The sequence below is a fragment of the Delphinus delphis genome, chromosome 19 (assembly GCF_949987515.2).
Source record: "Delphinus delphis chromosome 19, mDelDel1.2, whole genome shotgun sequence".
NCBI lineage: Eukaryota > Metazoa > Chordata > Mammalia > Artiodactyla > Delphinidae > Delphinus > Delphinus delphis.
The window spans coordinates 28,186,027-28,198,421 of record NC_082701.1 but is presented as its reverse complement, the minus strand read 5'-3'; the positions used below and the strand labels follow the sequence as shown (position 1 = coordinate 28,198,421).

Genomic DNA, 12,395 nt, shown 5'->3' with positions numbered 1-12,395 from the left:
TTGAGCTGCTCCAGGGTGACATTTTTCTCATATTTTTTACACTTTTACTGGTAATGGAGAAAAAAAATATGCCATAGGAACAATTAAAAAGACAATACATTTAGTTGTATAAATTGCTTGACGGTAAGACAAAGCAATGAACCCTGATAAGAGGAGATGCCACACTAGTCATATCCCTCTAAGCAAAGGCAATCAAAACTCCAGATTAGCATCTTCATAATACGCAGCTGCCTCCAATGCATGGGTCATAATCAGAGACGCACTTCCTGGTTTAGGAGCAATTATAAAAATATGTTATACTCTTTTTAGTAGAAGAATCTAAAACGGAATTTTCCCATAAACTTCCTTTCATAAAGAACCCAAATCAGAGTTTGAGATTAGCAGATGCAAACTATTATATACAGAATGGATAAACAATAAAGTCCTACTGTATACCACAGGGAACTATATTCAATATCCTGTGATAAACCACAATGGAAAAGAATATGAAAAAGAATGTATATATGTATAACTGAGTCACTTTGCTGTACAGCAGATATTAACACAACATTGTAAATCAACTATACTTCAATAAAATAAATTTCAAAAAGAGAACCCAAATCATCTAACCTCTATCTTGTTATCTCTATCTTTTCTCAATAGAAAGTAAGACTGTTAAATAAGTGGTCCTACTAGATAGAAGTAGATGAAGTTTCCCCAACAAAACATCATTCACCCACTTAAAAAACATGTTCAACAAAAGGGATGCAAACCATTTGAGAGGTAGAAGATAATTCATAGAAGTCTAATCCCTCATTTATGGGGTTTCTTTAGCTCAGCTAGAGAACGTAGCACGCACATTTCATTTCTCTGCCTGTCACTCTGAAAGGAGCTATAGTTTTCTGGAATGAAAAGAGGCTGAGAAAAATAATACAGCTTGGTCACCAAGAAGTCCTTCTCTACTCCAAAGATTAGTACTGTCAGGCAGAGGCTCAGAGTTGGAGAACAATATCCTAGAAACTCCTACATGTTTTTCTGATGGAAATCTGAGTAAATCAAAGGCAAAGACTGAATCCCCTGCTCAAACATCAACTTAAAAACTCTTCTTGCAACAGAGTAAAACAAAACTATGGTTGCAATAGTTCACTGAAGTTCCTTTCTGTGGCATGAGAGAACTTTACAAAGAGCTAAAATTGAGATAATGATATGTGATAAATACAAGTCTTAACCCAGAATTGTGCACTGAATATGGCACATTTAATAACACACATGGGAACTGCTTTAGTGACATGTGTTTCACTTGACCAATAGCTAGTTACCTGATGCTAAAACATTAATAATATGGCAGTTTAATAACGTAAAAAAACAAAAAACCAATACCCCCAAACCAACAAAGCCTACTACTGAAATCTTGAATAAAATACTTCAGGTTAAAGTACATCATTTCCAGGATTCACAATTGTAAATGATAATTTCATATGAGCAGGATCTGTTAGCACTGACAGACTGAAACTATCAAAAAGATTTATTGTTTAAGTCACCTATCTCAATATCTCATTCAGTGCAAGGCTAGAGACCTTAGATATGTCTGTGCTTGTTTCCAGGGGACTACCCTGGTTGCCAAGTTAAAGCAGAGGAACAAGTACGAGTTCTCCAAAGTAAGAGTTTACATTAAGAATGAAAGCACAGCCCTGGAAGCGGATAGCTCAATCAGACACAAGGTACAATCCACTGACAAATAGTTCAGAAAGCCAAGAAAACGTACGAAACCCATGAGCTTTCGAACTTCGAAACACATCCAGAGACAGAATCAGAAACAGAAGCTTTGGTCTTTTAAAAGAGACCTTCACAAATCAGGTTTGTGTTTGTTTCTTTTTTCTTTCACATTTTAAGCCTCAATCAAGTCAGCTGTCTCTAGGGATTTTGAAATTGCTATAGATTAAAATCCTCTCTGACTCAACTGTCTGACTAATGCCGAGGGTTTAATAATTCTACTTATAAGAGACTTTTTTGATGAAACCCTGTCGTATGCTGTCTTCAGATGCGCCACAGATGCACCATATATAAAGCATCACTGTCCTTATTTTCTTTATGACTGCATTTAGAGATGAGAAAATGTATTATTACGAGCAGTTCTATTATTTGGCAGACCTGGCAGAAAACAGTTTTACAATACTAATGTAGCAACTATCACCTATAGAGACAAAGACTTACTTCCAGGTACTGATGACACATATTCATGGCTTGCTTCCAAGGATAGGAAGTTAATCATTGTGATAGATAGAGTTAAGTTAATGAATTTCTAAACTTTATGCTTTCAATAATAAAACCATTTAAGCTATAGCATTTGGACTCTCTACTTCCACAGATCAGGCACTTTGATACTCAACAGGTTGAGTAAATTGAATCCATATATTGTATTTACGTTCTCTGTCAAGGTTGCTTCTCCACATTTGAGAGATCAAAGGCAAAACAGTCATCAACCTGTAGCCTTCAATACTGTGTTCATGACATTTAATCAAGTGCCAACTCCACCGCATCATTCACCAACCTTAACAATATTTAAATGCATGGCGTCGTTTAGCAGCAAATGTAGGCACAGTACTGTTTTAATACACACACACACCCCCCTCACACGCACACGTGCACACACAACTGCATGTGCACACGCAGCCATCCCTCCCCACCACCCCCGAAAAAAGAAGAGGAAGATGGCAAAAAATATATACTCGCTACATTGTGCGAGAAAAGAAATTAAAAATGCACAGAAATACCCAGTAAACACTTTGGAGGTAGTTTTCTACCTGAGGCAGCATCAATCACGGTGGAAATTCCCCTTCGATCAGACACTGGACGGGATGACCCTGGCATGCTGACTGGGTCAGAGCGGACTGGCTGGATCCTGCAATGCAATTTAATTTAATTCACGTATGTTACTGGCATCAAAACTGTCGCTGGCTACAACAGATCTTAAATCAGGAACGCTGGAATAGCCCAATCCATTAAAGAACCATTCATTCTAAAACAAGGCAAACAGGGGAGCTGCAGTCCCTTATTCTCACAGAAGGCTAAAGCACAGCATTCTCTACACTCTAGACCTCTTCTTCTCTTTGTATGTTTTCAATAGGTTTTAAGCAAGGGACTGAAAAACTGAAATTAATTTAAAGGGATAAATTAAGCAGCATGGGAGAGGACACAAAACACATTATACTGAAAACTTTGGCATTTGCAAAGGAGATGAAAAGTTTTGAGAATCTTCAAATTCATGAATAGAACCATGCCTTCCTTAAAAGATAGCATTAATAGATACAAATTTTGAGTCACTCCCTTAAAATCCTTAATGAAAGTTACTTTATATATGACAACAAGCATAGGATAACAAAGCTGTGCTGGGATCTGGCTGCCAGGGGGTTAGCTAGGATTACTACTATCTAACTGAGTTACCTCCATAAAATCATCAATTAGCATTGAAGAATCAATTAGAGTCTCAGCAAAATTGCAATTTACTACATACAATTTCAAGTTGCTTGGGAATGGCAAATCTATAAATGCCAAGAGTCTATTTCCAGTTGTATTAGATTAATACTGTTCACACAAAAATTTCTGTATGGCTAAAAGATTGGAGAGGCCCAGGCAACTTAAAGGACTAAAGACTTGTTATAACAATATAAGCATGCATTTTTGGCGATTCGTTCATTCAGTAAGTATTTGCTGAATATTAATCATGTGTCAGTATTATTCTAGGAACAAGCAGAAACAAAACACGAAATACAAAGTCTGTGTGCAGATATATAGTATAGCATATGGACTTTCAGGACTGATGCAAAAGAAAACTGGAGTGTGAAAATGAATGAAATAGGTAATGAATGCTCAGAATGAAGAAATGGGGGGAGGAATGTACAGTCCATAGCAGACTGAGATGATCTTATGGCGCTACAACAGAAATTGGCCTGGAGGGGTGGGATAGGGAGGGTGGGGGGGAGGGAGACACAAGGGGGAAGAGATATGGGAACATATGTATATGTATAACTGATTCACTTTGTTATAAAGCAGAAACTAACACACCATTGTAAAGCAATTATACTCCAATAAAGATGTAAAAAAAAAAAAAGAAATTGGACCTATATACAGTCTTAGGATGTGTATATATGCAAAGGGGCAAGAAGTGCCCTTTAAACATAGAACTAGAACAAGTGAACCCTTGGAATTGTGACCAAGCATGATAAATGGAGGGCATCTTGAGGAGCATGATTAGGCTTAAGCATAGGGTTTATAGTGGATACTGGTGGAAGATAAGAATCGATAAGCACCATGGGACAGATTATAGAAGCCTGACATACCAATTATGGACTACAGAAAAGGAGTCCTTTTTTTTTTTTAAATTTTGCTTTTTACATTTAGATCCGTGATCCACTGAGTTAATCTTTGTGAAGAGGTATTTTTGTATGTTTTTTAAATAAATTTATTTATTTATTTTTGGCTGCACTGGGTCTTCGCTGCTGTGCGGGGGCTTTTTCTAGTTGCAGAGAGTGGGGGCTCCTCTTCGTTGCGGTGCGCGGGCTTCTCATTGTGGTGGCTTCTCTTGTTGCGGAGCACGGGCTCTAGGCGCACGGGCTTCAGTAGTTGTGGCACATGGGCTCAGTACTTGTGGCTCACGGGCTCAGTAGTTGTGGCTCACGGGCTCTAGAGCGCGGGCTCAGTAGTTGTGGCACATGGGCTTGGTTGCTCTGTGGCATGTGGGAATTGACAGGCGGATTCTTAACCACTGCGCCACCAGGGAAGTCCCAAAAGAGTCCTTATTGAAAGCACAGCTCGAATGTATATGCATTTGTTGTATGAAAGAAAGAAATGGGGCGGGGGGGATGAAAAATGATGCATTTGATCTAGTCCTGGAAGTTGGAAATGTTGATGATCACTGCTGTAGTGGACGATAATGGTGCCCTAACCAGTATGCCTTCTGCCCCAGGTCATTTTCCCAAGCCAGTCATGGTAATCCCATCATCTCATGGTGAGATTAATTAGCTCAGGGATGGGCAGGCCGAAGCAAATGAGGGCCAGTGAGAAGAGAGGAAGAGTTTATTTGAAGTTTCTAGAAGAGATGTTTTCTGGGTCTTATAAGAAACAAGAAGCTAGCCTGTTAGACATGCCCAGTGCATGCAAATCAAAGCTCCTTCCCGATCTAAATAATTTATGTGGCCTAATAATTTTCCTATTACTAATCCACTTTATAGCACTGGAGTTTCTGAATCATCCAGAGTTGTGGGTGGGGTATGGACTGGGCTATAGATGAAAGAAGATTGGCCAAGAACTGATGTGTTGAAGCTGGGCAACGGATACACAGGGGTTAATTCTATTATTCTCTTTAACTTTACATATTTTTATATATGCTTGAAATTTTTCCATAATAATAATTTTAAAAAGACCAAAAAAAAACTGGTGGGGGTGATGGAAATGTCCTAGAATTAGACTGTAATAAAGCCACTGAATTGTACAGTGAATTTTATGTTATGTGAATTATATATCAATTAAAATAATATGATTAAGGTGTGAAGATCTAATGTATCACACGGTGACTACGGTTAATAAAACTATATTATATAATTGAAGTTTGCTAAAAGAGTAGAAGTTAAATGTTCTCACACACAGAAAATTCACAACATACATATATAAAATACATCAGTTGATGGATGTATTAATTAACTAGATGAAAAAATAAAATGATAAAATGAAACTGATTTCTTAGGAGCTAATCTTGAATGGAAAACTAGGTTTTATATTTCACTTTCTTTTACATTATCTATTTCTTAGGTCTATTAATAAATATTTCATTGACCTTTTTAACGAGTTAAATCCCTATTCCAAATAAGGAACTGGTATGAAGTTAGCCATGCCTAACAGCCATGCCTGTTATAGATATGACAGCCACCAATACACCTGACTGTTGCCATTTTGGTTAGGATACAGGGAGGCAGAATACCACAGCATCAAGTAATCCTTAGCAATATGAGGTATAGGACAAGGTACCAGGTGTAAAGGGTCAGTTGAGCCAAAAAATCTAAACAAGTCTTCACAATTTAAAGGAGAAGGTACGGGGCCGCTTCCCTGGTGGCGCAGTTGTTAAGAATCCGCCTGCCAGTGCAGGGGACATGGGTTCGAGCCCTGGCCCGGGAAGATCCCACATGCCGCGGAGCAACTAAGCCCATGTGCCACAACTACTGAGCCTGCGCTCTAGAGCCCACGAGCCACAACTACTGAGCCCATGTGCCACAACTACTGAAGCCCGTGTGCCTAAAGCCCACGCTCGGCAACAAGAGAAGCCACCACAACGAAGTGTAGCCCCCGCTCACCACAACTAGGGAAAGCCCGTGCGCAGCAAGGAAGACCCAACGCAGCCAAAAATAAATTAATAAAAATAAAATAAATAAATAAAGAAGAAGGTAAAGTCAACAGACATACTGCCATTGTGCATAAGCCTAAAGAAATGTAGAACCAGAGGTGAGGAGCTGGGATAAAGTGATAGTGGACAGGAGTGAGGAGAATATAAAGAGTGGGATTTCTAACTGGATGCTGGGCAGGAAATGGTACTAAACAGGACACATAATTGAAATGATGTGAGGTAAATCTGAATTTTCCACCCAAACTGTGTTCTAATGGGGTTAAGGTCATAACCAAGGGCCTATATGCTTAAATGTTTAAATATAAACTACAAGTGAAATAAAAAAAAATTATAGGGCTTCCCTTGTGGCGCAGTGGTTGAGAGTCCGCCTGCCGATGCAGGGGACACGGGTTCGTGCCGCGGTCCGGGAAGATCCCACATGCCGCGGAGCGGCTGGGCCCGTGAGCCATGGCCGCTGAGCCTGCGCGTCCGGAGCCTGTGCTCCGCAACGGGAGAGGCCACAACAGTGAGAGGCCCGCATACCTCACAAAAAAAAAAAAAAAAAAATTATAAACCTGGGACTAACATAAAGGTTTCTAATATTTATTTATTTATTATTATTATTTTTTTTTTGCTGTACGTGGCCCACGTACCGCAATAAAAAAAAAAACAACACAAAACTAAAATACTTAGAAAGGTATTACAGGAGACATGCTTCATTATATGAGTTATTCTTAAAGAAGAAATATCTAGGCCTAATCCACCTCTGCAACAGCTTTTGCATTGTTATAAAGATTTGTTATTAATGTTGACAAAGAAGTAGAATAAAAACATATTTCCAACATAGGATTGGGACACATTTTTCCACAATTTCTAAAAAAGAGATGCAAGAAAAAGGTCAGAGGGCTATTTTAGATTCAAATAAAAATACACTGTAGAATTCTTTTTTAAAAGAACACAAGGAAAGGGAGATTATATTGCATTAGACTGAGCCCTTCACTGTCTGTTGTGTCCTAATGTGTCAAGTCTTGGTGTAACAAATTAAACTGCTAAGCAAACAGAAGAGCACAAAAGTCAAAAAGTTCTCAATTACATTAAAAAAATGCTAATAATAAAAAGCATACTCTGTAAACTACTGTGATTCTTACAAGTAAGAATCGAGAATATATATGATGAAAATATAGCAAGACAGATAAAGAGATAGATATTAGAAATATGAGAGAGGCATCATAAAATAAGACGGCTTTAAAAAGTACACTGAATATTAGATTTAGGGAAGTACAATCCAGAACACAAATATTTATTGGATGTGATAAGATCTCACATAAGATCCCCAGTGATAATGATGAACCACAAGTTACACTGCATGTATTCTGCAACGTGATACAGTGTCAAAAGGGGAAATGCAAATATTATCTAAGATGTTAATGACAAATGAACATATTAATGTGTTCAAATCACTATCTAGTTCTTATTTCTTACCTGAGACTGTTGAGATCAAGATCATCTGTATCAAAATCCGAAAGGGGCTGTGGAGTATCACTTGGACCATGAGACTGCAACACAGATGAACTGGATGATATGACTGTGGTTTGGCCTGAGGGATGGATGGTTTTGAACTGGAACTGTGGACCCATCCACAGACGTCTGTGGGGTCCGGTGTGCGTTACAATTTCTACCTGGAACAGATTAGGAATCATGATTGAAATGTATTAGGCTCTCCCTTTGAGAGCCTTTCATGATCCACCCCCTCACCCCAGTCTCAGCTCTGAACACTCACATTCTCCAAGAAGCCCATCTTAACCAAGTGGAAGAGGGACAGGGCATCTACAATCAAAAGGTGATGACAGGGACTTCCCTGATGGTCCAGTGGTTAAGAATCTGTCTTGCAATGCAGGAGACACTGGTTCAATCCCTGGTCGGGGAACTAAGATCCCACATGCTGCAGGGCAACTAAGCCCACATGCCGCAACTGGAGAGCCTGTGTGCTGCAACTACAGAGCCCATGTGCTCTGGAGCCTGCACACCGTAACAAAAGATCCCGTGTGCTGCAACTAAGACTAGGCACAGCCAAAAAATAATAATAATAAATAAATAAATATATATTTTTTAAAAAGGTGATGACAATAGCAACCTATAGAGACATTCACTACATCCCTCTACAGGTTCTCACCAAAATATATCAATACCAGAAACTCGTTTTGTGTATGTGTAAATATATGTGTGTATATGTAAACACAAATACACACACACATGCACCCCACATATATAACACAAAAATCACATGAGAATAAAAGGATCAGTTGCCTGCCTCATATACCGAGCACTGGCTCCCTAGGGACTACGTTTTTCACTCATTCTAGACAGTACTTACCACTTTGTGGGCATGCAGTGAATACTACACCTATCAATCCACAGATTAAAAGTAATTCCTTCATTGAGGACCAAGCTCATGACAAATGTGAAGTTGTTCTTGAACTATCCAAGGAAAAGAAAAGGTCTGAAATAATTTAATACCCAAAGCCAGTTTCTTTCCACAATTAAACACTATAATATTTACTGCCCTCAAAATCCTCCAAATTTCATTTTTAATGTAAGAGAGGACTATATATTTTCCTTCAAACTAGATTTGTCTTCAAAATACCATTTCTTAATTAGATTGTTTTCTCAACTACCATGAACATTCACATAGGTATTTTAAATGCTGCAAAACAGTAATAACAGAATGCTTTATGAATTTCATGCTCTAAGGAGGGGGTATGGAATGTTGCCAATACTAGACAATGCAGAGAGTAAGACACAGGGTAAAACCTAAAAATAAACATGTGATTTTACAAATGAGCGACTTGAATAAGAGACTAAATATGCAAACCTTTGGTAAAACACTATTTCTCAATGTCTTGTAATTGCTACCTCCACGTCTGTATACATACTTTATGGAACTGACTTGCCATGTGCCTTAGTTTTGCCCTGAGTTCTTTTATATTTAATCACATTTCTCTGATTGCAGTGATTAATTCTTAACAAAATGTACCTGAAAAGGTTCACGGAGTGCAGCTCTGTGTTTGCAAGTCCTAAAGGGCAAAAGCATCATGGTCTTGGAACAATATTCACATTCCCACTAAACACAGGGAGAAAACTACTCAGATTTAGGACAGTGATTTCTCATTCAAGAAGTTGTATTCAGCAATGTAAATGAGGCCACAGATAAAGCATTCTGTGTATTTTAAGCTCAAAACCATCAGTGTCACAGAGCCGAGAGGTAAACAGATGCCTGTGCAATTTCACTGAGGCAATGGCCAGATGTTCCTGCTCACTCTCCTGTTGTATGCAGTACAAACATATTGTAGATACTTTCACACTGACAGCACACATTACCCCTTTTTCTAATTGAAAAGTGGAAGTGAAGGACAGTGGTTTCTTTGCCAGCATTCTTTTTTTTTTTTTAAATTTATCCTGGTATCCTCAAGAAATGATGTATCTCCATATGCATCAAGATCCTTCAAGGATCTTCCTGGGAGTATTTTTGGTGTGATGAAATGTATGTCACCTAGAAACAATTTGATTCTCCAGTTCCCAGATTCCCTTTAGTTTTTCGGGCTCCCTTCCCTGAGAAAGCAATGAAACTGCACCCGGCCTCCACTGAGGCACCTGTCTGATGAAAAGCCGCTGGATTGGTAATCTGAGACCAGTCATTAACTTCACCAAATGATGTCAGACTTGAGACAGACATAACAGCATTTGTAATGAAGTCACTTGTAATCTCATCATTTTGAAATCTGCCTGAGTATCTTTTATTTCAAAGCCCTTGAGATGAAGACAGCTTCACCTAGCACGGAGAGGAAGGGTCAGTCGAAGCTGTTACAGGACTGGTTTTGAGACCGCTAGAAGCGGCATTACAGGAGCTTAGGAAAGGAAAGCCAGGCGGGCACTTGTGTAGATTAGAATGCCTAACTTTCCTAATCAAAGTATGGGCCCAATCTTCAGAAATTGTTGCCTCCACAAAAAAAAAGCCCAAAGACTGTTGAAAGGCTTCACTGTTTTAACAAGGCCCATTCTTATTTTAATCCAAACAGTCCATCTGAAATCCAAGGTCCTGGGGGATATGAATGGATTGTTTGAAAGATAGCATATTTTATGCTCTCTGTGTGAACGCTAATGTACACACATATATACATATGTATATGTGTGTGTATAAAATATATGTATCCCTGCAGCAGTATTTATGAGAAATTCTTAATATGGAAAGACAATTGATTATTTCTTGGGGAACCTAAAAAAATCCCAATTCTGCCCATTTTCCTCTAAGGAAAATAATTTTTAAAATTCAAGAAAAAAAGAGCTAATGGATCTCTGTTTTCTGTCACTTTAATAGACCCAGTGTTTCAGAGTCTTACCTGAGACAGCCACTCTTCATCTTCCTGTCCACTATGGTCAGAAGCTAAACTGTCATAGGACCCATGCCGAGTAATGGGCCCAGGACTTCCAGGGGGAACCACTGCAGGAGAAAGAAAATGTATTTAAACAACTTTAATCCATTCAGTGAAAAAAATGAATGTGGGCATAACCATCCTGAATACTGTGGTAATTTATAAGCTAAAATAAGACATTCAATGCACAATTCAAATAATTAACGAACAAGAAAGACTGAGTTTCTGAGGAATAAGAAAAATCTCCAAATAAGAGTACACTTTAAAAAACATCTGCAGGAATTTAGTCATTACATATATCACTGTTAAAGAAATACACAACTAATTGCATCTTAACAGCACAAGTACATTAAGGAATAGTGACAATTCGATTGCCCATGCACCAATATAATTCCTAGCCTTTAGGACACTTCAGTCCTCTCCATCTAACAATGAAATTAATTTAATGCAGTTCCTATAATTCAGGAAGGGGTTTTTAAAACAAATATCAAATAAGATTCTTTAAGAGTTTATTTAATAGTTCATATAAAGGGAAGGCATTAAAATATTTTTAATTTTAAAACACTTTTAGTTCCTAAAACATTTCATTTATCCAAAGAAATGTTTCATTTTTTCTGGATACTTCAGTAGTTTCCCTGATTCTTAGGTGGTAGGATATAGGCTTTAAAACACAAAGAGGCTGCTTTCTCATAAAAAGAAGAACCTTTGCTTAGTCAAAGCAATAAAATGATTCAGCAAACATTTATTGAGTTCCTAATGAACCAAATACCATCCCAACAGAAACTTATTTAAAGTCCCATACTATTTTTTTAAATTTAATTTAATTTATTTATTTTTGGCTGCACTGGGGTCTTTGTTGCTGAGTGCAGGCTCACTCTAGCTGTGGCTTTCAGGGACCACTCCTCGCCACGGTGTGCGGGCTTCTTATTGCGGTGGCCTCTCTTGTTGCGGAGCACGGGCTCTAGGGCGCGCAGGCTTCAGTAGCTGCGGCACTAGGGCTCAGTAGTTGTGGCTCCTGGGCTCCAGAGCGCAGGCTCAGTACCTGTGGCACACTGGCCCCGCAGCTCCGCGGCATGTGGGATCTTCCCAGACCAGGGCTCAAACCCATGTCCCCTGCACTGGCAGGCGGACTCCCAACCACTGTGCCACCCAGGGAAGTCCCTAAAATCCCACACTATTTATTTGCTTATTTTTATTATAAAATAGACTTCATTTTTAAGGACAATTTTAGGTTCAAAACAAAATGGATGAGAAGACAGAGATTCCCCATATATTCTCTCCCTCTGTATACATTTTAATACTAAGAGAAATAAAGCAATAAAGTACTGAGGGGAAATAGAGAAAAGAAAAGGAAGAGGACAGAAGAGGATGGAAAGTTGGTGAGTATTAAAGAAACCTAGAAGAAACAGAAAAGAATGAGAAAAAGAAAATAATCTCAGAATTTCTACCACGCAGAGATAGGTATATACTTCAGTATGTGCATTTTCCTTAGGCTACATTCCTAAAAATGAAATCAAAGGATATGAACATGTCTAAATTTCTTAATGCATATTCTCAGAAAGAGTTACACTTCCATGAGCAGTGACTGAGAATGCTAATCTCACAGCACT

General features: G+C 38.5%; 1 protein-coding gene across 3 annotated transcripts in view; it reads right to left on the bottom strand.

The window, feature by feature from the left end:
* BCAS3 (BCAS3 microtubule associated cell migration factor) overlaps nt 1–12,395 on the bottom strand; it is a 572,392-nt gene that overhangs the window by 279,029 nt on the left and 280,968 nt on the right. For all 3 annotated transcript variants that reach the window (XM_059997244.1, XM_059997243.1, XM_059997246.1), the window contains 3 exons: nt 10,753–10,853; nt 7,838–8,034; nt 2,784–2,881 (listed from right to left, as the gene is read on the bottom strand). In XM_059997244.1, coding sequence (XP_059853227.1) covers nt 2,784–2,881; nt 7,838–8,034; nt 10,753–10,853 — 396 coding nt within the window. The remainder of the gene's footprint in view (nt 1–2,783; nt 2,882–7,837; nt 8,035–10,752; nt 10,854–12,395) is intronic.